The 26,300-nt window shown below is 46.7% G+C and overlaps 1 protein-coding gene across 2 annotated transcripts in view; it reads left to right on the plus strand.

Annotated features, from left to right (window-relative positions):
- Window positions 1-799: 799 nt before the first annotated feature.
- Window positions 800-26,300, plus strand: part of FBN1 (fibrillin 1) — a 408,947-nt gene continuing 383,446 nt past the window's right edge. Inside the window, exons 1-2 of one of the 2 annotated variants that reach the window (XM_077263717.1) lie at window positions 800-1,047; window positions 1,151-1,385. In XM_077263717.1, coding sequence (XP_077119832.1) covers window positions 1,216-1,385 — 170 coding nt within the window. In that variant the 5' untranslated portion in view covers window positions 800-1,047; window positions 1,151-1,215. Of the gene's footprint in view, window positions 1,048-1,075; window positions 1,386-26,300 lie in introns of those variants that run through there. The other variant, XM_077263719.1, reaches the window with a different exon arrangement.

Genomic DNA, 26,300 nt, shown 5'->3' on the forward strand with positions numbered 1-26,300 from the left:
TAGATTATCACAGGATGCCATTAGGCAACAACAGCGCCGCATGCCTGACCCCATCGTGACATTACCGCCCTCCTGATGCAATGGCATCAGGCCTCCATCTAGTCTTCCATATAATGTAATTGCCACCATATTGCCTTTCATATAATATAATTTGTTTCACATAGCCTTCTATATAATATAATGGCCCCACATAGCCTTCCATGTAGTATACTATTCAGCGGGCACATTGTAGTGTCATCGAGCCTGCTGTACATAAACAAAAATCTAAATCTGTGCCATAAGTATAATTTCTATAGCGTCTAAGTAGCCGAAACGCGCGTGTGTACACTATGTTCTATTTTTAAGTTATTTTGCCATAATAAAATTGACCTTTTATACGATCCATTTGTTTTTCATGTGCATGATTTCCGCTCTATTCTCTGGCTTATGTTTTTGCACTAAAACCTCTACACGTTATCCTTAGTTTCTAAACAGGGTCACACACTGGACTGCTTACTCTGCAACTGTGTTAAAAAAAACAAACACCTTTTTATGATTCTCTTACATGACTGTATACATGGTTTCATTTCAGAATGGGGGGTGTAGCACTCCCTTTAAGCAGCAGTGCTCTTTAAGATGTCCTGCATCAGAGCAAAGCCAGCTGTCGGAGGTCTCGTCACCCCCAGCAGTGATGGTGCAGGTGACCCTGAGCCGCACACTCCATGCTGTGTGTACGGTGGGCTCGCACTGAGCGCTCAGCCCCCGGACAGCCTCACCAGCTGCTGCAGCCAAGAAAGGCAGAGCCTGGAGTAGGAGCAGCCGCAGCTCTGCTGATGGCGCTGGGCGGGTTCTCTGCCACTAAAGCTTTTTATCTTGTTTATTGTCCCTAACGGCCACTTGGTTGTATAAATTCTAAATAGCATCTGCCCTGACAGCACAAGGATCGCCATGGCGAGTGCAGCCCTGACAGCCTGCTGAAGCCCCCTGGAAGATCGCTTCTTGGCCACTGTGCGTCCTGGGGGTCGGGCTGTGCGCCCTTTTGCCTGCGTAACGCTACTTCGGAGCAGGGTACATAGGAGCCGAGAGGGGTAGATAACGGTCCTGCTGGGGCTTCTGTTAGCTTTCAGCTTCCTCCTAATGTGAGAAGACTCTGCTTTCTTCTTTTGGACAGGACCCTGTGGAGCACAGCGCTGAGCCTGGGCACTGCTGTGGATCTGGAGGAGACGCTGCGCCAGGATGAGGCTGGGTACTCTGCTGGGGCTGGCACTGGGATTTACAGTGTTCTCCGTTAGTGCCAGTCAAGGTGCTGACAAAGAGGTGACCTCAGAGACAGTGAAGGAGTCCAGAGCCAACAGAGCCAAGAGAAGAGGTGGAGGAGCAGGAGTGGGGCATGATGTCCTCAAAGGGTCAGTATCAGCCATTCACTGCACTGTATCAGTGGCCCTGTGATGTCCCCATGGCCCGCACTAATCAGTACCATGTATGACTAGAACATCAGTACCATGTATGACTAGAACTGCTCCCCTCATTTACTCTATCTGGAAGAATTCATGTCATTCAATGGCAGATTGGCAACAGCTAGATGCTAATTATATTGTCTGCATCACAATGCCTAGAGCCATTGTACTGTAATGTTGGTCTATTATCTATCTATGTATCTATATATGTATCCATTATCTATCTATCTATCTCTATCTATCTATTATCTATCTATCTATCCATCCATCCATCTATCTATGTATCCATTAACTTTCTATTATCTAGCTATCATCTATCTATTCTCTATCTACCTATGTATCCATTATCTATCTATCTATCTATCTATCTATCTATCTATCTATCTATCTATCTATCTATCTATCTATCCATCCGTCTATCCATCCATGTAATGTGTTAGTGTATGCACCTTGTGTATTGTCTAATGATTATAAATTGACTTTATTGGCAATATCTCCAATATTTATATGCACATATGTAATTATTTATTAATTTATATGATTTATTTTGTGGGAGCAGATTTGAGGCAGGTATCTCTAGTAAAGTGATGAATAGAACTTCATATATGCTGGGTATCACTATGACATAATGCCTCTTGGCACAGTTCTATCAAGGTGCCAGCACCACTAAACTGTGCCAGATCTGTCTACAAGTCCAGTGTCATTGTCCAGAGATACTTCGGAATCTTTAAACAAATGCAAATGTTAGGGGCTTTCTGCCTTTAATCACTAGGGTGGGTTCTATATGGCACAAACACTGGGATCAAGATGTGATATCATGTCAATTACACAGAAATGGGGAGTGGACCTTTATTACATCATGAGTGGAGATTTACTTCACTGACAGCGTTTGTTCTCACTCACATAGGCTTACATGGTATACAGAGGATCAGATATTCTTACTGTCATATCGTTTGTATTTTAACAACTGAAGTAGGATGTGTAGAACCTTTTAGACAGATACAAAATATAATTGCAATATTTATTTGGAAATGAGTTGGGAAATGATAATTGCAGTGTTAAACATATTGAATGAGTTAAGGTGACATGTTCAGTGACGCATCTGATGCTGTAATATTACACTGATTCCACGGTGTCATTCCTCCGTTACTGTGAAATTGTTATGGGATCCCTGACAGAGATTAAGTTAAAGAATTGTTCTGACAGTCTGCATAAAAATGACAGGATATAGAGAGCTCAGGCCAAAGTATGTCAGCTATGTGCACATTTTTTTCTAACAGATAATAAAAGTGAATTATTTTAGAGAGCGCATTTTTCCAAATACTTTTGTTTAAAACATGGCTGATGTGTATGGACATACTTTATCGGGTGCAGTTGGCGTCTCTCTGACATATATTGCATCACGATAAACCGGAGGTTACCTAAACACTTGGAGGATGGAAGCAAAGGCGCCTTCCAGGAAGAGAAAGCACTCAAGTAAATCCCAGCAAGGACCAAATTCTTCCAGTGTCACAGTATTGTAATCTGGTACGGTTATATAGGGGAATATAGTGGTATCATAGAACTTAGGAACAAAGACAGATGATAGATAGATAGATAGATAGATAGATAGATAGATAGATAGATAGATAGATAGATAATGTAAAAAAAAAGAAACAAATAAACTATTACAGCAACTCTTGTATGTATGTGGGTACAAGCCCCAGGAAATGTATCCAAATGTCCAAAAAATATAATCCCTGTGAAAAAAGGAAGCTAGAGGAAGGCTCAGTATTGTACTTGGATCCAAAACAAAATACATCTATATTATGAGTGAATAAAAGGGATGGTTTTTCACTTACATGGCATTGGTCTGCTACCAGAGGAGTCTGTTGCCCCCAAATTGCATTTTTAAATGAGTTATAGTGTGATGTTGGGAATGTAGCTCCCGTAAAAATTATACTAGCTCTTTACCTGTTAAATGTAAATGGCTTGAGAAAATAACTGTTAATTTATTTGTGAATGAGGGCGCTTTGGTGTACTGTTGGAGTGGCCAAAAGCTCAGTTTACTATTATGTGTCATCATTTTCAATGTTGAAGTCTTCCCCCTACACCTGCTTGACAGCGCTCGCTTCCCAGAATAAGCACTGCATAAAGTCAGTCATTGTGTCTCTGTGTGTGTGAGTGTCTGCACCGACACTGCCTGTGCCCAGCCACCCGCGCTCACGATGGCCAGTTGCGTTCTCCTCCCTTGCTCCCCATGCACACAGTGGCCGGGTATGCTTTCCTCCCTTGCTTCCCGTGCACAAAGTGGCCCGTTGCGTTCTTCTCCATCGCTCCCTACGCACACAGTGGCCAAATGCGTTTTCCTGTGTTGCTCCCCGTGCACACAGTGGCAAGATGAATTCTTCTCCCTTGCTCCCGACGCACACAGTGACAGGTGCGTTCTCCTCCATTCCTCCACACACACACAGTGGCCGGGTACGCTTTCCTCCCTTGCTTCCCGTGCACACAGTGGCTCATTGTATTCTTCTCCATCGCTCCCTACGCACACAGTGGCCGGAGGCGTTCCTATGTTGCTCCCCGCATGCGTAGTGGCAAGGTGAGATGAATTCTTCTCCCTTGCCCCCCACGCACACAGTGGCAGGGGGGTTCTCATCCCTTGCTCCCCACGCGCACAGTGGCAGGTGCGTTCTCCTCCCTTGCTCCCCATGCACAGTGGCCAGGTGCGTTCTCCATCACTCCTTGTGCACACAGTGGCAGGGTGCGTTCTCCTCTGTTGCTTCCTGTTCACACTGTAGACAGTTGAATTCTTCTCCCTTGCTCCCCGCGCACACAGTGGCCAGGTGCGTTCTCCTCCCTTGCTTCCCATGCACACAGTGGACCGTTGCGCTCTTCTACATCGCTCCCTGCGCACACAGTGGCTGGGTGCATTCTGTCTTGCTCTCCACGCACACAGTGGCCGGATAAATTCTTCTCCCTTGCTCCCCACTCACACAGTGGCCAGTTGTGTTCTCCCTTGCTCCCCATGCACAAAGTGGCCAAGTGCGTTCTCCTCCCTTCTTCCCATTCACACAGTGGCCCATTGTATTCTTCTCCATTGTTCTCCACTGGCACAGTGGCTGGATACATTCTTCTCCATTTTCCCCTCGTGCAAAGTGACCAAGTGTGTTCTCTTCCCATTCTCTCTGCTGAGGCCGCTGGCTACTCTGATACACCTGGAAGTGTAGCAGGTATGCACGCACATATACCAGTTGACTTCAGGCAGTGCTTGCTCTGGCAAATCAGTGCTGACAATCAGAAGTAGGGAAGAGCCCAACATGCAACATAAGCGGCATAACTCTGTAGCGAGATCTTGACCATGTGAAGGGTGCACAGAAATCCTCTCATTTGCACATGAATTTTAATCATTTTATTAGGCATTCTACCAGTGACATATAGTGCTAGTATGAATTTTATCAGGGGTAAGTCCCTTATATCACAATACAGCTAATTTGAAATACATTTTTGGGGTGTGACAGACTGCCTGTAACTACTTATATTCACTTGTGATGTAGTGTACACTGTAGTCAGTAGGGGAAGTAATAACTGATTTGAAATCAAGTGAATGAGGCTCAAGGACATGCGCGTTTAGGCAAAGACCTGTCACTCCAGGGCAACGGGCGTGAAGAAGCGCTGTCCGACTAGTTTCCAGTGCTGCTCGGTCCCCAGCAGCATTTAAACTATGTTTTTTTAAAGTACAGCAGCATTTCAGAGTCAAACATACCTGTTTGATACATGCCTCCCGTGGATCGGGCAGCATGTTTCAGCTATATTATCTGAACCCAGAAACGGGAAACAAGGAATGTAATCTACATATATAAAACTCAAAATCTGTAGTAGCCCGCTCTATACAAATCCACAGTTCTCGCCCAATTTGGGTGAAATTTGGCACGTCCCCTCCACCCACAGGAGCAGAATACTGTGCACGTTACATCTCACTAGCGTCCCCCCGTCATGAGATTGGGGCCCCCGAAGTTAGGCCCTATACAAATAATGGAGAAATGCGAAGGTGAAAGTAAAAGTGCAGAGGGGAAATTAACAGTTGTGACTGACAGGGACGGATTATAGTGACGGCTAGGGTTGAGCGAAACGGATCGGTCATTTTCATAAGTCGCCGACTTTTTGAAAAGTCGGCTTTCATGAAACCCGACCCGATCCCTGTGTGGGGTCGGCCACGGGGTACGCCACTTTCGCGCCAAAGTCGCATTTCAATGACGCTAAAAGCGCCATTTCTCAGCCAATGAAGGTGGACGCAGAGTGTGGGCAGCGTGATGACATAGATCTCAGTCCCCACCATCTTAGAGAAGGGCATTGCAGTGATTGGCTTGCTTTCTGCGGCGTCACAGGGGCTATAAAGGGGCGTTCCCGCCGACCGCCATCTTACTGCTGCTGATCTGAGCATAGGGAGAGGTTGCTGCTGCTTCGTCAGAAGCAGGGATAGCGTTAGGCAGGGCACATTCACCCCCAAACCGCTTGTGCTGTAGCGATTTCCACTGTCCAACACCACCTTTTGTTTGCAGGGACAGTGGAAGCTACATTTTTTTTCCTCAGCGCTGTAGCTCATTGGGCTGCCCTAGAAGGCTCCCTGATAGCTGCATTGCTCTTTGTACGCTGCTGTGCAAACCAACTGCTTTTTTCAAAGCACAAATCCTGTTGTTCCTTTCTGCACAGCTATCTTGTTTGTTTGTCCACACTTTTGTTTTTTGTTGTGCAGCTGTCCACTCCTTGTTATTGCTGCCTGCCATACCTTGCTGAGATTACTGCAGGGAGATAGTAATTATAGGACAGTCCCTTTTTATTTTTTTTTTAAATTCTCCCTGAAAAAAAAAAAAAATTGTGGGAGATTAAGATTGGCATTTCTGCTTGAGTGCCGGTCCTGTGTGTGCCATCTGTCTCAAATTATTGGGGCACATAAAACCTAGTGTGTCATACTGGGAAATTTTTTTTTTCTTTTAAATTCTCCCTGCAAAAAAAAAATAGTGGGAGATTAAGATTGGCATTTCTGCTTGAGTGCCGGTCCTGTGTGTGCCATCTGTCTCAAATTATTGGGGCACATAAAACCTAGTGTGTCATACTGGGAAATTTTTTTTTTTTTTTTTTTAAATTCTCCCTGAAAAAAAAAAAATAGTGGGAGATTAAGATTGGCATTTCTGCTTGAGTGCCGGTCCTGTGTGTGCCATCTGTCTCAAATTATTGGGGCACATAAAACCTAGTGTGTCATACTGGGATTTTTTTTTTTTTTTTAAATTCTCCCTGAAAAAAAAAAAATAGTGGGAGATTAAGATTGGCATTTCTGCTTGAGTGCCGGTCCTGTGTGTGCCATCTGTCTCAAATTATTGGGGCACAGAAAACTTAGTGTGTAACATTGGGCCTGATTTTCCTTTCAGTGTCAGCCACCTATAAAGGTATATATAAATCCTACAGAAGTTTGAGTTCACCTTATAAGTTGTTTTACAGTAACAAATACCGTTACTTTGGTTACGTTTTGCAAACAATGAGGAAGTCTGGTGGAAGAGTTCGTGGCCGTGGGCGGTCATTGTCATCTGGTAATGATGGTAGTGGTGGTGGAGCATCAGGTGGTCGTGGTAAAAGCAATACAGCACCTAAGTCTCGAGTTGTTGAGCCAGGTTCGTCGTCTGGCTACACAAGGCCTCGAACACTCCCTTTTCTGGGAGTAGGAAAACCGCTTTTAAAGCTGGAGCGGCAAGAAAAAGTTTTGGCTTTCCTTGCTGACTCAGCCTCTAGCTCTTTTGCCTCCTCTTCTGGAACTGGTAAATGTAAAAGCAGCGCGTCCTTAGTGGATGTTCACGGTCAGGGAGAAGTCACTTCCTTGTCTTCTTCAGCAAGAACAACAGAGAAGGATGCGTCTGGCGACACAACGGGTTACTCCATTGAGCTCTTTACACATACCGTTCCTGGGTAAGAAAATGAAACAGTTAACAGGCCATGCCCATTAGAAGTTGAATCGGACATGGAGTGCACAGATGCACAGCCACAGCCAGATTACTATGCTGTTCCTTTGACTCAGACCAGAACATTGCCCTCGCAGTGTACTGAGCCAGAATCAAACCCAGCTGAGACTATGGTGCCCCGTCACGAACGCTATACCACCGGCTTACACGGTGACACAGACGAAGTTGCACACGAGATAGAAGAGGAGGTCATAGATTACCCAGTTGTTGACCCCGATTGGCAGCCATTGGGGGAACAGGGTGCAGGCGGCAGTAGTTCTGAAGCGGAGGAGGAGGAGACGCAGCAGGCATCAACATCGCAACAGGTTCCATCTGCCGGGCCCGTATCTGGCCAAAAACGCCTGGCAAAGGCAAAACCAGTTGTAGGACAGCGTGGCCATCCAGTTAAAGAAGCTCAGTCTGCAATGCCTGAAAAGGTATCCCATAGTAGAAAGAGTGCAGTCTGGCATTTTTTTAAACAACATCCAAATGATCAGCGCAAAGTAATCTGTCAAAAATGTTCAACTACCTTAAGCAGAGGTCATAATCTAAAAAGTCTAAATACAAGTTGCATGCATAGACATTTAACCACCATGTATTTGCAAGCCTGGACTAACTACCAAACGTCCCTTAAGGTTGTAGCACCCTGGGCGAATGAAGCTAGTCAGCAACGCTACATCCCTTCGGTCACTGTAAGCACACCATTTCCTGCACCACCTGCAGTATCTGTGCAGGTTTCGTCGCTAGGCCAAAGCAGTCAGGGAATCACCAGGTTCGTAGTAGGAAACACTGCATGTAGGGCACCGGCAAGAATACCGTCTCCAACCCTCTCTCAGTCTGCCATGCCCACCGGCACCCCCGCTAGTTCCACGATCTCCAGCTCTCCAGTCCAGCTCACCCTACATGAGACTCTTGTTAGAAAAAGGAAGTACTCATCCTCGCATCCGCGTACACAGGGTTTGAACGCCCACATTGCTAGACTAATCTCGTTAGAGATGATGCCCTACCGGTTAGTTGAAAGCGAAGCTTTCAAAGCCCTGATGGACTACGCTGTACCACGCTACGAGCTACCCAGTCGACACTTCTTTTCGAGAAAAGCCATCCCAGCCCTCCTGCACCATGTTAAAGAGCGCATCGTCCATGCACTCAGGCAATCTGTGACTACAAAGGTGCACCTGACAACAGATGCATGGACCAGTAGGCATGGCCAGGGACGTTACGTGTCCATCACGGCACACTGGGTGAATGTGGTGGATGCAGGGTCCACAGGGGACAGCAATATTGGGACAGTTCTGCCTAGCCCACGGTCTAGGAAACAGTTGGCCGTAGGCGTTCGCCCCCCCTCCTCCTCCTCCTCGTCCTCCTGCAGAAGCGAGAGCTCGTCCACAGACCGCAGTCGCACAACCACTCCATCCGCAGCTGCCACTGTTGCACACCAGGTGTCCCATTATGGGACAGCTAGTGGCAAGTGTCAGCAGGCTGTATTGGCAATGAAGTGTTTGGGCGACAACAGACACACCGCGGAAGTTCTGTCCGAGTTCTTGCAGAAAGAAACTCAGTCATGGCTGGGCACTGTACATCTTGAGGCAGGCAAGGTAGTGAGTGATAACGGAAGGAATTTCATGGCTGCCATAGCCCTTTCCCAACTGAAACACATTCCTTGCCTGGCTCACACCTTAAACCTGGTGGTGCAGTGCTTCCTGAAAAGTTATCCGGGGTTACCCGACCTGCTCCTCAAAGTGCGCAGACTTTGCTCGCATATCCGCCGTTCGCCCGTACACTCCAGCCGTATGCAGAACTATCAGCGGTCTTTGAACCTTCCCCAGCATCGCTTAATCATCGATGTTGCAACAAGGTGGAACTCAACACTGCACATGCTTCAGAGAGTGTGCGAACAGAGGCGTGCTGTTATGTATTTGTGGGAGGATACACATACACGGGCAGGCAGTTGGATGGCAGACATGGAGTTGTCAGGTGTGCAGTGGTCGAAGGTACAAGACCTGTGTCAAGTCCTTCAGTGTTTTGAGGAATGCACACGGCTGGTTAGTGCAGACAACACCATAATAAGCATGAGCATCCCCCTAATGCGTCTGCTGATGCAAAGTTTGACGCACAAAAAGGAGCAGGCGTCTGCAGCCAAGGAAGAGGAAAGCCTTGATGACAGTCAGCCATTGTCTGGTCAGGGCAGTCTACAGGACGAGGTAGGGGGCGAAGAGGAGGAGGACAAGGAGGATGATGGGGATGAGTATTTTTTAAATGAGGAAGCTTCTCCGGGGCCAATGGAAATTGGTGGCGTGGCAAGGCCGGGTTCAGGTTTTTTGAGGGAGACAAGTGACGTAGATTTGCCTGTAACTGCCCCTCAACCCAGCACAACCGCAGATTTGACAACTGGAACTTTGGCCCACATGGCGGATTATGCCTTACGTACCCTCAAAAGGGACCCACGCATTATTAAAATGATGACCGATGACGATTACTGGTTGGCCTGCCTCCTTGATCCTCGCTATAAAGGCAAATTGCTAAATATTATGCCACATGAGAACCTCGAACAAATATTAGCAACCAAACAAGCAACTCTTGTAGACCGTTTGATTCAGGCATTCCCAGCACACAGCGCCGGTGATGGTTCTCACACGAGCTGCAGGGGGCTACAGGGCAGAGGTGTTAGAGGTGCACAAATCAGAAGTGGCGTTGGACAGAGGGGTTTTCTGACCACGTTGTGGAGTGATTTCGCAATGACCGCAGACAGGACAGGTACTGCAGCATCTATTCAAAGTGACAGGAGACAACATTTGTCCAGTATGGTTACTAACTATTTTTCATCCCTTATCGATGTTCTCCCTCAACTGTCATTCCCATTTGATTACTGGGCATCCAAATTAGACACCTGGCCTGAATTGGCAGAATACACATTGCAGGAGCTTGCTTGCCCAGCAGCTAGTGTGCTATCAGAAAGAGTATTCAGCGCTGCTGGTTCAATATTAACCGAAAAAAGGACTTGTCTGGCTACCCAAAATGTTGATGATCTAACCTTCATTAAAATGAACCACTCCTGGATTTCAAATTATTTTGCCCCACCTTTCCCGGCTGACACCTAGCTTTCCTATAAAAAGGTCTTGCTTGTGGACTGGTCTTACTGAGTGTTCCAGTCTCTTAATTTGAGCAGCTGTTTGTCCAGCATATGACATGTTTACACCTCCCTAAATGGGAAAACTGCCCCCACGGGGCCGTGGTCTCGCCACTTGGCGCAAGCACCCGTTAGAGTGCCGTTTGTCTGAAGAGGTGGGTGTGCTCACTTTTGGTCGACGGCACTGCCTCATAGTACAATAAAGTGTCTCTGGCGGTGGTGGCGCGCAACCAACGTCAGACACACCATTGTAACACGAGGGGCCCTGGGCCTGTACCGCCGGCCACAAGAGAGTTCCCCCCCCACCCAGCTCAAACTGTGCTCTACCACGTGCAAAATTATCTCTCACAGCTCCAACAATGTTTAGTCTATGCGCTGACATCCTTCAATGCCTGGCACTGACAATACCAATTTGTTGACATGTATGATGCTAGTTAAAATAGTCAGGGTCAGTGTCCTATATTGACACCAGTAAATACTTAGTGCCAAATTACTATGTCTGAAACTCAGCAGAGGAGCCCACCCCTGTACCTAAGTATGCCACACTTTTGTTTTTTTGTTTTGTTGTTTTGCGAGACATTAACATCTATTTATTTTTTGGGAGTACTAACTGTGTCAGACACTCCTTGCAATCGTCCTCCGCTGACCACACCAATGCTGCCTGTGTACCCCTGCGAGATAACTCTAAGTGCCTTGAGCCTATTTTTATTTATTTTAGGCCTACTAAGCCTGTCTGCGGTCCCTCCTTGCAATCGTCCTCCGCTGACCACACCAATGCTGCCTGTGTACCCCAGCGAGATAACTCTAAGTGCCTTGAGCCTATTTTTATTTATTTTAGGCCTACTAAGCCTGTCTGTGGTCCCTCCTTGCAATCGTCCTCCGCTGACCACACCAATGCTGCCTGTGTACCCATGTAACCTATTTAAAACTGCATAGAGCCTGCTTTTTTATTTTAGGCCTAGTAAGTCAGTCTGCTGTCCCTCCTTGCAATCGTCCCCCGCTGACCACACCAATGCTGCCCGTGTACCCCTTGAACCTATTTTAAAGTGCATATAGCCACTTTTTTTAATTGTAGGCCTACTAAGCCTGTCTGCGGTCCCTCCTTGCAATCGTCCTCCGCTGACCACACCAATGCTGCCTGTGTACCCCTGCGAGATAACTCTAAGTGCCTTGAGCCTATTTTTATTTATTTTAGGCCTACTAAGCCTGTCTGCGGTCCCTCCTTGCAATCGTCCTCCGCTGACCACACCAATGCTGCCTGTGTACCCATGTAACCTATTTAAAACTGCATAGCGCCTGCTTTTTTATTTTAGGCCTAGTAAGTCTGTCTGCTGTCCCTCCTTGCAATCGTCCTCCGCTGACCACACCAATGCTGCCCGTGTACCCCTTGAACCTATTTTAAAGTGCATATAGCCACTTTTTTTAATTGTAGGCGTACTAAGTCTTTCTGCGGTCCCTCCTTCCAATAGTCCTTCACTGACCACACCAATGCTGCCTGTGTACCCATGTAACCTATTTAAAACTGCATAGCGCCTGCTTTTTTATTTTAGGCCTAGTAAGTCTGTCTGCGGTCCCTCCTTGCAATCGTCCTCCGCTGACCACACCAATGCTGCCCGTGTACCCCTTGAACCTATTTTAAAGTGCATATAGCCACTTTTTTTAATTGTAGGCGTACTAAGTCTGTCTGCGGTCCCTCCTTCCAATAGTCCTTCACTGACAACACCAATGCTGCCTGTGTACCCATGTAACCTATTTAAAACTGCATAGAGCTTGCTTTTTTATTTTAGGCCTAGTAAGTCTGTCTGCGGTCCCTCCTTGCAATCGTCCTCCACTGACCACACCAATGCTGCCTGTGTACCCCTGCGAGATAACTCTAAGTGCCTTGAACCTATTTTTATTTATTTTAGGCCTACTAAGCCTGTCTGTGGTCCCTCCTTGCAATCGTCCTCCGCTGACCACACCTATGCTGCCTGTGTACCCATGTAACCTATTTAAAACTGCATAGCGCCTGCTTTTTTATTTTAGGCCTAGTAAGTCTGTCTGCTGTCCCTCCTTGCAATCGTCCTCCGCTGACCACACCAATGCTGCCCGTGTACCCCTTGAACCTATTTTAAAGTGCATATAGCCACTTTTTTTAATTGTAGGCGTACTAAGTCTGTCTGCGGTCCCTCCTTCCAATAGTCCTTCACTGACCACACCAATGCTGCCTGTGTACCCATGTAACCTATTTAAAACTGCATAGAGCCTGCTTTTTTATTTTAGGCCTAGTAAGTCTGTCTGCGGTCCCTCCTTGCAATCGTCCTCCGCTGACCACACCAATGCTGCCTGTGTACCCCTGCGAGATAACTCTAAGTGCCTTGAGCCTATTTTTATTTATTTTAGGCCTACTAAGCCTGTCTGCGGTCCCTCCTTGCAATCGTCCTCCGCTGACCACACCAATGCTGCCTGTGTACCCATGTAACCTATTTAAAACTGCATAGAGCCTGCTTTTTTATTTTTAGGCCTAGTAAGTCTGTCTGCGGTCCCTCCTTGCAATCGTCCTCCGCTGACCACACCAATGCTGCCTGTGTACCCCTGCGAGATAACTCTAAGTGCCTTGAGCCTATTTTTATTTATTTTAGGCCTACTAAGCCTGTCTGCGGTCCCTCCTTGCAATCGTCCTCCGCTGACCACACCAATGCTGCCCGTGTACCCCTTGAACCTATTTTAAAGTGCATATAGCCACTTTTTTTAATTGTAGGCGTACTAAGTCTGTCTGCGGTCCCTCCTTCCAATAGTCCTCCACTGACCACACCAATGCTGCCCGTGTACCCCTGGAACCTATTTTAAAGTTCGTAGAGCCTATTTTTTTATTTTATTTAATATTAATAAAGCCATGATGGACTACGCTGTACCACGCTACGAGCTACCCAGTCGACACTTCTTTTGCGAGAAAAGCCATCCCAGCCCTCCACCAGCATGTAAAAGACCGCATTGTCCATGCACTCTGGCAATCTGTGAGTACAAAGGTGCACCTGACAACAGACGCATGGACCTGTAGGCATGGCCACGGAAGGTTACGTGTCCATTACGGCGCAATGGGTTAATGTGTTGGATGCATGGTCCACAGGGGACAGCCTACTAAGTCTGTCTGCAGTCCCTAATTCAAATTGTCCTCAATTCAGGTTTTCGGGATTTTTAAAAAAATAGGAAACTGCATTTGGGCTACTAGTTTGGTTGGGGCCTACTAGTGGTGTCTGCCGCTGCTTGCTGTTCTCCTACACGACTAGCTTCAATCTTCAGGCTTTCGGGCTATTTTTAAAAATAGGAAACTGCATTTGGGCTACTAGTTTGGTTGGGGCCTACTAGCAGTGTGTGCCGCTGCTTGCTGTTCTCCTACACGACTAGCTTCAATCTTCAGGCTTTCGGGCTATTTTTAAAAATAGGAAACTGCATTTGGGCTACTAGTTTGGTTGGGGCCTACTAACGGTGTCTGCCGCTCCTGGGTGTTCTCCTCCTCCTGGGTGTTCTCCTCCTTCTGGGTATTCTCCTCCAGGTTTCCTTGTCTGAGCTTCAACCTTCAGGCTCTCATTAAGTAGTTGTTTAGATAACACTGCATTAGGCCTACTAGTTTGGTTGGGGCCTACTAACGGTGTCTGCCGCTCCTGGGTGTTCTCCTCCTCCTGGGTGTTCTCCTCCTCCTGGGTGTTCTCCTCCAGGTTTCCTTGTCTGAGCTTCAACCTTCAGGCTCTCATTAAGTAGTTGTTTAGATAACACTGCATTAGGCCTACTAGTTTGGTTGGGGCCTACTAACGGTGTCTGCCGCTCCTGGGTGTTCTGTTGTGAATTAGACTTTTTTGGCTCCCTCTTGTGGTCACTAGTGATATGACTCTGGGATTGTCTTTCCTCAGTTTGGCACCCACCTGGGTCGTTAGTCCAGGGGTGTTGCTATATAAACTTCCTGGTTTCTCAGTCCAGTGCCTGGCATCGTTGTGATCAGTTCCTTTCTGTTTGCTCCTGTCTGCTGGTCTTGGATCTTGCAAAATTAAGCTAAGTCCTGCTTCCTTGTTTTTTGGTTATTTGCTTTGCTCTTATTTTTTGTCCAGCTTGTACTAAATGTGATTCCTGATTTTGCTGGAAGCTCTAGGGGGCTGGTGTTCTCCCCCCGGGCCGTTAGACGGTTCGGGGGTTCTTGAATATCCAGCGTGGATATTTTTGATAGGGTTTTTGCTGACCGTATAAGTCATCTTACTATATTCTGCTATTAGTCAGTGGGCCTCTCTTTGCTAAATACCTAGTTCATTCTTACGTTTGTCTTTTCTTCTTACCTCACCGTTATTATTTGTTGGGGGCTTGTATCCAACTTTTGGGGTCTTTTCTCTGAAGGCAAGAAAGGTCTATCTTTTCCCTTCTAGGGTTAGTTAGTTCTCCGGCTGGCGCGAGACGTCTAGAACCAACGTAGGCACGTTCCCCGGCTGCTGCTATTTGTGGTGCTAGGATTAGATATATGGTCAGCCCAGTTACCACTGCCCTATGAGCTGGTTTTTTGTGTTTGCAGACTTGGTATGTACTTTTGAGACCCTCTGCCATTGGGGTGGAATGAGTGTGCTCTGGCCGCAAATTTCAGAAATGGCCTGGCATACTGTTATGACCCCAATGGCAAAGGGTCTCAAAAGTACATACCAAGTCTGCAAACACAAAAAACCAGCTCATAGGGCAGTGGTAACTGGGCTGACCATATATCTAATCCTAGCACCACAAATAGCAGCAGCCGGGGAACGTGCCTACGTTGGTTCTAGATGTCTCGCGCCAGCCGGAGAACTAACTAACCCTAGAAGGGAAAAGATAGATTTTTCTTGCCTCCAGAGAAAAGACCCCAAAAGTTGGATACAAGCCCCCAACAAATAATAACGGTGAGGTAAGAAGAAAAGACAAACGTAAGAATGAACTAGGTATTTAGCAAAGAGAGGCCCACTGACTAATAGCAGAATATAGTAAGATGACTTATACGGTCAGCAAAAACCCTATCAAAAATATCCACGCTGGATATTCAAGAACCCCCGAACCGTCTAACGGCCCGGGGGGAGAACACCAGCCCCCTAGAGCTTCCAGCAAAATCAGGAATCACATTTAGTACAAGCTGGACAAAAAATAAGAGCAAAGCAAATAACCAAAAAACAAGGAAGCAGGACTTAGCTTAATTTTGCAAGATCCAAGACCAGCAGACAGGAACAAACAGAAAGGAACTGATTACAACGATGCCAGGCACTGGACTGAGAAACCAGGAAGTTTATATAGCAACACCCCTGGACTAACGACCCAGGTGGGTGCCAAACTGAGGAAAGACAATCCCAGAGTCATATCACTAGTGACCACAAGAGGGAGCCAAAAAAGTCTAATTCACAACAGTGTTCTCCTCCTCCTGGGTGTTCTCCTCCTCCTGGGTGTTCTCCTCCAGGTTTCCTTGTCTGAGCTTCAACCTTCAGGCTCTCATTAAGTAGTTGTTTAGATAACACTGCATTACGCCTACTAGTTTGTTTGGGGCCTACTAACGGTGTCTGCCGCTCCTGGGTGTTCGCCTCCACTGAACATAGCAGTGCCGCCTGTTTACTACTGTTACCAATTTTGAACTGCATTTAGCCTACTTACTTATTTGGGCCTACTCACTGTGTCAGCCTCTCATTACAGTTGTCCTCCACTGAACAAAGCAATGCCGCCTGGTTAGTCCTGTTAAAACTTTTGAACTGCATTTAGCCAACTTTATTGTTTGGGCCTATATCTGTGTTTCCTCCTCATCGTGCCCATTGCCCAGCCAGTGCTACATAAGTCTGCTGGTACATTGACCCAGGTCCCAGACCACTACATTCCCCTTGCATGCTACACAGCCAGAATGTGTCCCTGCTGAAAGTCAGGTTCCCCTTCCCGCATACTATACCACCTTACACGGGGACAAAGAGGAAGGTGCAGATGAAAGTGCTGGTTCCTTCATCAGGTGGGGGGGGGAATACTCGTTGGCGACGTCACTGGCACAGGGCCCCTCATAGTACGCAAAAGTGTCGCTGCCGGTGGGAGGCGCCCCCGCTGTGCAAACACACCGCCGTACTTTGAGGGGCCCTGTGCCAGTGCCAATGCCAAAGAGTGGGCCCCCCCTGCTTGCTCAGGATCACAGCACTTGCAAAGTTGAAATACTTACCTCTCCCTGCGCCACTGCCGTGACGTGGTCCAGATTTCCTGGGCCCACAAAATACTTGAACCAGCCCTACCCCCAACAACTTTAGCCAAATGACCCCCAATTTCCAATGCCTAACTATTATTATAAGGGAAATTAAGATTGACAAGCTTCATTAACAAGAATGGATGTTTTTGCCATTAAAATGGGCACTCTAGGTGTTTTCCTGGCCCCCACTCACTGCCGACTATGCTGCCCCATTGACTTGCATTGGGTTTCGTGTTTCGGCCGATCCCGACTTTACGAGATAATCGGCCGATTTTACTCGACCCGACTTTTGAGATAGTCGAGTTCCGCGAAACCCGACTCGACTCTAAAAACGTCAAAGTCGCTCAACCCTAGTGACGGCGCCAAAGAGTTGCTGCTAAAGGGGCCGCACCACCACACACAACACACAAACATTTCAGAAACACCATACAAACATCACACAGACCGCACACATACACCAACCCACAAGCACAACACCACACAAACACCAGACCACTCTAGACACACACAACACAAACACCACCCCACAAATACCACAACACCACCCTATAAATACCACATGCACACCACACACACACGCAAGGACCACACGCGTGTAAACACACTCAGATGGATGCACCTTACGCACACGGATAACCATTACTGAGCAGCAATATTGGTCAGGCAAAAAATGCCTCATAGTAAGATTGTCATTATTGCTTATTATACAGGGAGCTTTCATCACTGAAGCTGCTGAGGTAAAGTGAAAGCTGAGCTCTGATTGGTTGCTATGGACAAATAGACAAGTCTGCCTGTGAGGCAATTTTCATTACTGAGATGTGAGCTCCTTCAGGTGACACTGAAAATTTTACTTTAGCTACCATAACATACAATTTAACATATTTTCCGCAAGCCAAGCCGCGGGTATTCTACTAGTTAACAATAAGCAAAATGTATTAATACATTTACATCAAGAGTAAAATATAAAATGGATGCCTCATGTCAGACTATAGAAACACAGAAAAAACGTGACTGACGCCCTTTTAATAGGTAGAGTATATAGTTGCCTTGAGCTAAAGTGGTTACAGACACATGCACACCTGTCTGCATGCAAACAAATATATTAAACAGTAATTTTCAATCCTTGGCTAAAGTGCCTATTGAATCATGCAATCAAGAGTGCATGTGACTATGTAAAGGAACCTACTAAAAATAATTAAGATGGAGGTACAATGCTGTTCACATTCATATAAGTAGCTGCCATTAATAATTATCACAAAGTGATGGAGAGTCTACTTATTGCTATGTATCAGGAATACAACAAACCAGCCATAGATGTGTTCATAGAAATAGGCTGACCTAATAGTCAAAAAGTGCCACAGTGCATGAAGAAACAGACCTATTGGTGCTAGCTGAAAAGCAATGCATGCAGCAAAGTAGTAACTTGTATCACCCCATATCAAGTATGACAGTGCAGGCCTCTTTCACACTTCAGTCTTTTTGTTTCCGTCCAAATCCTTCGTTTTGTGAAAAAAACAGATCCAGCAAATGTTGCTGCTGGATCCGTTTTTTCTCATAGACTTGTATTAGCGACGGATGGCCTTCCGTTTCATCTGTCGTTTGACGGATCCGTCGTAAAGTCTGTGTCCGTCGCCCCGAGACAACGGACATAGTAACGTTTTTTGTGTACGTCGAAAAGTCAGACAGCGACGGATCCTGCGCCGTCCGTCGTTGGCTATAATGGAAGCCTATGGGCGCAGGATCCGTCGCTGTCCGTCAAAAGATGGAATCCAGCGACGGGTTCTGTTTTTTGAAACTGAGCATGCCTGGAAGAATTTCTATTCCTTTAATTTAACCCATTTTTCCATTCAGGGATCTCTCTCGCTCCAGAATTCTGTTCCTTTAAATTCCTGCAGCAGCTGCTTCCACGGATCCGTAAAAAAAAAACGGATCCAGTGCATCAGTTTTTTACAATCTCCACAGGATCCGTCTTTTCAACACTTTGACGGATTGTGACTGATTCTAAAAAACTGATGTGTGAAAGAGGCCTAAGGGTACTTTCACACTAGCGTTTTTTTTCCTCCGTTGCAATGTGTCGTTTTGGAGAAAAAACGCATCCTGCAAAAGTGCTTGCAGGATGCATTTTTTCGCCATAGACTTACATTAGCGACGCAGTGCGACGCATTGCCACACGTCGCAACCGTCGTGTGACGGTTGCGTCGTGTCACGTCGGTCCGTCGCCAGCAAAAAACGTTGCTTGTAACGTTTTTTGCAGCATCGAGACCGTCATTTCCAACCGCGCATGCGCGGCCGGAACTCTGCCCCCGCCTCCCCGCACCTCAAAATGGGGCAGCGGATGCGTTGTAATAAAGCATCCGCTGCCCCCGTTGTGCAAAATAATCACACTGTCCGTCGGCACGTCGGGCCGACGCATGGCGACGGCCCCGTGCCGACGCCAGTGTGAAAGTAGCCTAAGACCACATTGAATAAAGTGCTTTTTGATTGATACCTGGGTTTAAGCCAAGATTGACTGCGTCTCCCACCCCAACACGCGTTTTGACGATTCTTCTTCCGGGGGCATGCATATATCAGCACATATCAGCTGCAAGGTTAACTTTAAAGAGGACATGTCACCAGCTGATAACTTGCCAGTTTTTGCTCTTTTTCTTCCTCTGCTCCTCTACTGAGTATTCAATTTTGTATTTATTTATTAATTTATTTTTAAATCTGCCATACGGTTCAAAAGATGTGGGTTTTTTTATTTTGTGGAAAATGTTCTAATCTTTACAAAGTGGCGTGGTATTTTGGCTGCTCTGCAAGCCACGCCCCTCTGGGAAAGACCATAAAAATGACCCCATATCCCTGGAACCATTTGGCGGATTAAAAAAAAAAAAAATTGAATACTCAGTACTCAGGGGAGTAAAGGGAATACGGTCGAAGGAAAAAGTGGAAACTTTGATCTGGTTATAGTTTTTAGTTCAAATAAAAGACAGTTTTCATAGAAACTGATTGTAGTACACAATGGAGGGATGAGGCATAAATCCCTATTAGAATTCCACATAAACTTGTGGAAAACCTCTTTCAGATGTTACTATGGTCAGCAATAAAACCTCACCCATTGGCTCTACAAGATGTAGGGGGTCTAAGCATACTAAATGAGGCCAACCACACTAGTTATATGGCCTTGTTTCTGTACCATGGCACAGTGATTAAATATAATTGTGTAGCTTCAGTCATATAATGATATGCTTATACCTCGTGCTGGGTAACCATCTCCTTATTATATTTGTACTATAGTGTCTCGCATAGTGATTTATCAGTGCTCATATGTTTTGAATATTCTTGGTACTCGTGACATCTCTAAAAATTGACTTTTCTTGGGGGGAGGGGGCATTGTAGATCTGTTATTACTACTGTCACAGTAGGTGTCCCAAAAATAGACCTTCAATGTGAGATGTAGATATTGCAGAGGTTGTCCCATCACAACTTACTGATGACCTGTCCACTGTAAAGGTCATCAATATCAGATCAGGTGGGCGCGACACCCAGCAACTATCATTTGCTCTTCCGACCATCAGATTTAAAGACTTTGAACAGAGTTTCAAAGTGCTGACTCATCCATTGTGTTGTGGCTGCGCTGCTGCCAGGTACTGCAGAACAGCTTCTATTAAGGCCCCGTCTCACATAGCGAGATCGCTAGCGAGATCGCTGCTGAGTCACAAGTTTTGTGACGCAACAGCGACCTCAGTAGCGATCTCGCTATGTGTGACACGTACCAGCGATCAGGCCCCTGCTGCGAGATCGCTGGTCGTGTCAGAATGGCCTGGACCTTTTTTTGGTAGTTGAGGTCCCGCTGACATCGCTGAATCGGTGTGTGTGACACCGATCCAGCGATGTCTTCACTGGTAACCAGGGTAAACATCGGGTTACTAAGCGCAGGGCCGCGCTTAGTAACCCGATGTTTACCCTGGTTACCAGCGTAAATGTAAAAAAACCAAACAGTACATACTCACCATCTGATGTCCGTCAGGTCCCTTGGCGTCTGCTTCCTGCTCTGACTGAGCCGCCGTAAAGTGAGAGCGCAGCAGTGACGTCACCGCTGCGCTCTGCTCTCACTGTACGGCGGCTCAGTCAGAGCAGGAAGCAGACGCCAAGGGACCTGACGGGCAACAGATGGTGAGTATGTAGTGTTTGTTTTTTTTTACATTTACGCTGGTAACCAGGGTAAACATCGGGTTACTAAGCGCGGCCCTGCACTTAAGGCCCCGTCTCACACAGCGACGCTGCAGCGATACAGACAACGATGCTGATCGCTGCAGCGTCGCTGTGTGGTCGCTGTGTGGTCGCTGGGGAGCTGTCACACAGACAGCTCTCTCCAGCGACCAACGATCAGGGGAACGACTTCGGCATCGTTGAAACTGTCTTCAACGATGCCGAAGTCCCCCTGCAGCACCCGGGTAACCAGGGTAAACATCGGGTTACTAAGTGCAGGGCCGCGCTTAGTAACCCGATGTTTACCCTGGTTACCAGCGTAAATGTAAAAAAAAACAAACACTACATACTCACCATCTGTTGCCCGTCAGGTCCCTTGGCGTCTGCTTCCTGCTCCAACTGAGCCGCCGTACAGTGAGAGCAGAGCGCAGCGGTGACGTCACTGCTGCGCTCTCACTTTACGGCGGCTCAGTCAGAGCAGGAAGCAGACGCCAAGGGACCTGACGGACATCAGATGGTGAGTATGTACTGTTTGTTTTTTTTACATTTACGCTGGTAACCAGGGTAAACATCGGGTTACTAAGCGCGGCCCTGCGCTTAGTAACCCGATGTTTACCCTGGTTACCAGTGAAGACATCGCTGGATCGGTGTCACACACACCGATTCAGCGATGTCAGCGGGACCTCAACGACCAAAAAAAGGTCCAGGCCATTCTGACACGACCAGCGATCTCGCAGCAGGGGCCTGATCGCTGGTACGTGTCACACATAGCGAGATCGCTACTGAGGTCGCTGTTGCGTCACAAAACTTGTGACTCAGCAGCGATCTCGCTAGCGATCTCGCTATGTGAGACGGGGCCTTTAGTAACCCGATGTTTACCCTGGTTACCCGGGTGCTGCAGGGGGACTTCGGCATCGTTGAAGACAGTTTCAACGATGCCGAAGTCGTTCCCCTGATCGTTGGTCGCTGGAGAGAGCTGTCTGTGTGACAGCTCCCCAGCGACCACACAGCGACCACACAGCGACGCTGCAGCGATCAGCATCGTTGTCTGTATCGCTGCAGCGTCGCTGTGTGAGACGGGGCCTTTAGAAGTTTTGCAACTCCACTCAAAGTGTTTACATCTGCCGGCTAGCAGAGCAAATAACAGATCATCAGTGTGGGAGCTGGGTGTTGGACCACCACCGATCTGATATTTATTGGATGACCTGTACCATGGATTGGTCATTAATATGTTGTGAGCATATGCTCCTTTAAACATAACTACAATAACCATTTGGAAGAGAATGCTAATATATTTAAAATAGATATATTTACATAGTGTCGCATAATATGCGCTTTCTCTTTTTTAAATTATTATCATCATATTCCACAGGACTTTACAGACATTAGCATCGCTGTCCCCATTGGGGCTCACAGTCTAAATTCCCTGTCAGTATGTCTTTGGAGTGTGGGTGTGGGAGGAAACCCACACAAACATGGGGAGAATATAATTCTAGGTTTTTTAAAGGAGGTTTCTGTGATAACAAAAAACACAACCAAACAGAGAAAATAGTATAAAATAAGAAGAGAACTAGACAATTAGTTGGTAATTCAACCACCACAACAGCGATGCTGGTCAATGCTTGATCACTGCTGGAGTGATGGGGAGATTTTAACCCCTTCCCGACCTTTGACGCAGCGTATGCGTCATGAAAACCTGTGCCAATCCGACCTGTGACGCAGCATATGCGTCGTGGTAGGATCGTGTCCCTGCAGGCCGGGTGAAAGGGTTAACTCCAATTTCACCCGACATGCAGGGACAGGGGGAGTGGTACTACAGCCCAGGGGGGGTGGCTTCGGCCCCCCGTGGCTACGATCGCTCTGATTGGCTGTTGAAAGTGAAACAGCCAATCAGAGCAATCTGTAATATTTCACCCCGATCTGGCCCCCCCCACCGACTGACGGCGGCGATCTGCAGCTGCCGCCAGTGTTCCGTACCCCTCCGTCCTGTCCTAAGCGCCTTCCTCTCCCCTCTGACCCTCCCCCGTCCTCCCCTCCGCCCCCCCGCTGTCCGATCGCACCCCCCCATACTTACCTAGTCCCGGTGTCCTCGGTCTTCTCGCATGGGCGCCGCCATCTTGGAAAATGGCGGGCGCAGTGCGCCCGCCGAATCTGCCGGCCGGCAGATTCGTTCCCTGTACATTTTGATCGCTGTGATAGAACCAAAATAAAAAAATATAGTAAATAAACCCCCCCTTTATCACCCCCATAGGTAGGGACAATAATAAAATACAGAAAATATATTTATTTTTGTTTTTCCATTAGGGTTAGGGTTAGGGGTAGGGTTAGGGTTGCACTTAGGGTTAGGGTTGCACTTAGGGTTAGGGTTGCACTTAGGGTTGCACTTAGGGATAGGGTTGCACTTAGGGTTGCACTTAGGGATAGGGTTGCACTTAGGGTTGCACTTAGGGATAGGGTTGCACTTAGGGTTGCACTTAGGGATAGGGTTGCACTTAGGGTTGCACTTAGGGATAGGGTTGCACTTAGGGCTAGGGTTGCACTTAGGGTTGCACTTAGGGCTAGGGTTGCACTTAGGGTTAGGGTTGCACTTAGGGCTAGGGTTGCACTTAGGGCTAGGGTTGCACTTAGGGCTAGGGTTGCACTTAGGGCTAGGGTTAGAATCAGGGTTAGAATTAGGGTTAGAATTAGGGTTGTAATTAGGGTTACAATTAGGGTTAGAATTAGGCTATGTGCACACGGTGCGGATTTGGCTGCGGATCCGCAGCGGATTGGTCGCTGTGGATTCGTAGCAGTTTTCCATCACGTTTACAGTACCACGTAAACCTATGGAAAACCAAATCCGCTGTGCCCATGGTGCGGAAAATACAGCGCGGAAACGCTGCGTTGTATTTTTCGCAGCATGTCAATTCTTTGTGCGGATTCCGCAGCGTTTTACACCTGCTCCATAATAGGAATCCGCAGGTGAAATCCACACAAAAAACACTGGAAATCCGCTGTAAATCCGCAAGTAAAGCGCAGTGCGTTTTACCTGCAGATTTTTCAAAAACGGTGCGGAAAAATCCGCACACAAATCCGCAACGTGGGCACATAGCCTTAGGGTTAGGGTTGGAATTACAGTTAGGGTTGGAATTAGAGTTAAGACTAGGGTTAGGGGTGTGTTGGGGTTAGGGTTGTGGTTAGGGTTGGGATTAGGGTTAGGGGTGTGTTGGGGTTAGTGTTGGAGTTAGAATTGAGGGGTTTCCACTGTTTAGGCTCATCAGGGGGTCTCCAAACGCGACATGGCGCCATGATTGATTCCAGCCAATCTTGCGTTGAAAAAGTCAAATGGTGCTCTCTCCCTTCCGAGCCCCGACGTGTGCCCAAACAGTGGTTTACCCCCACATATGGGGTATCAGCGTACTCAGGAGAAACTGGACAATAACTCTTAGCATCAAATTTCTCCTGATACCCTTGGGAAAATAAAAAATTCTGGGCGAAAAAATTATTTTCGAGGAAAGAAAACGTATTTATTATTTTCACGGCTCTGCGTTATAAACTTCTGTGAAGCACTTGGGGGTTCAAAGTGCTCACCACACATCTAGATAAGTTCCTTTGGGGGTCTAGTTTCCAAAATGGGGTCACTTGTGGGGAGTTTCTACTGTTTAGGCACATCAGGGGCTCTGCAAACGCAACGTGACGCCCGCAGAGCATTCCATCAAAGTCTGCATTTCAAAACGTCACTACTTCACTTCCGAGCCCCGGCATGTGCCCAAACAGTGGTTTACCCCCACATATGGAGTATCAGCGTACTCAGGACAAACTGAACAACAACATTTGGGGTCCAATTTCTCCTGTTACCCTTGGGAAAATAAAAAATTCCGGGCTAAAAAAATCATTTTTGAGGAAAGAAACATTATTTTTTATTTTCACGGCTCTGCGTTATAAACTTCTGTGAAGCACCTGGGGGTTTAAAGTGCTCACTATGCATCTAGATAAGTTCCTTGGGGGGGTCTAGTTTCCTAAATGGTGTCACTTTTGGAGGAGCTCCAATGTTTAGGCACACAGGGGCTCTCCAAACGCGACATGGTGTCCGCTAACGATTGGAGCTAATTTTCCATTCAAAAAGTCAAATGGCGCACCTTCCCTTCCGAGCCTTGCCGTGCGCCCAAACAGTGGTTTACCCCCACATATGAGGTATCGGCGTACTCAGGAGAAATTGCCCAACAAATTTTAGGATCCATTTTATCCTGTTGCCCATGAAAAAATGAAAAAATTGAGGCTAAAATAAATTTTTTGTGAAAAAAAAGTACTTTTTCATTTTTACGGATCAATTTATGAAGCACCTGAGGGTTTAAAGTGCTCACTATGCATCTAGATAAGTTCCTTGGGGGGTCTAGTTTCCAAAATGGGGTCAATTGTGGGGGAGCTCCAATGTTTAGGCACACAGGGGCTCTCCAAACGCGACATGGTGTCCGCTAACGATGGAGATAATTTTTCATTCAAAAAGTCAAATGGCGCTCCTTCCCTTCCGAGCCTTACCATGTGCCCAAACAGTGGTTTACCCCCACATGTGAGGTATCGGTGTACTCAGGAGAAATTGCCGAACAAATTTTAGGATTCATTTGATCCTGTTGCCCATGTAAAAATGAAAAAATTGAGGCTAAAAGAATTTTTTTGTGAAAAAAAAGTTCTTTTTCATTTTTATGGATCAATTTGTGAAGCACCTGTTGGTTTAAAGTGCTCACTATGCATCTAGATAAGTTCCTTGGGGCGTCTAGTTTCCAAATTGGGGTCACTTGTGGGGGACCTCCAATGTTTAGGCACACGGGGGCTCTCCAAATGCGACATGGTGTCCGCTAAAGATTGGAGCCAATTTTTCATTCAAAAAGTCAAATGGCGCTCCTTCCTTTCCGAGCCCTGCCGTGCGCCCAAACAGTGGTTTACCCCCACATATGAGGTATCAGCGTACTCAGGACAAATTGGACAACAACTTTCGTGGTCCAGTTTCTCCTTTTACCCTTGGGAAAATAAAAAAATTGTTGCTAAAAGATCATTTTTGTGACTAAAAAGTTAAATATTAATTTTTTTCCTTCCATGTTGCTTCTGCTGCTGTGAAACACCTGAAGGGTTAATAAACTTCTTGAATGTGGTTTTGAGCACCTTGAGGGGTGTCACTTTTGGGTATTTTCAGCCATATAGAACCCTCAAACTGACTTCAAATATGAGGTGGTCCCTAAAAAAAATGGTTTTGTAAATTTTGTTGTAAAAATGAGAAATCACTGGTCAAATTTTAACCCTTATAACTTCCTAGCAAAAAAAAAATTGTGTTTCCAAAATTGTGCTGATGTAAAGCAGAGATGTGGGAAATGTTATTTATTAACTATTTTGTGTCACATAAC

The sequence above is a fragment of the Ranitomeya variabilis genome, chromosome 5 (genome assembly GCF_051348905.1).
Source record: "Ranitomeya variabilis isolate aRanVar5 chromosome 5, aRanVar5.hap1, whole genome shotgun sequence".
Taxonomy (NCBI): Eukaryota; Metazoa; Chordata; class Amphibia; order Anura; family Dendrobatidae; genus Ranitomeya; species Ranitomeya variabilis.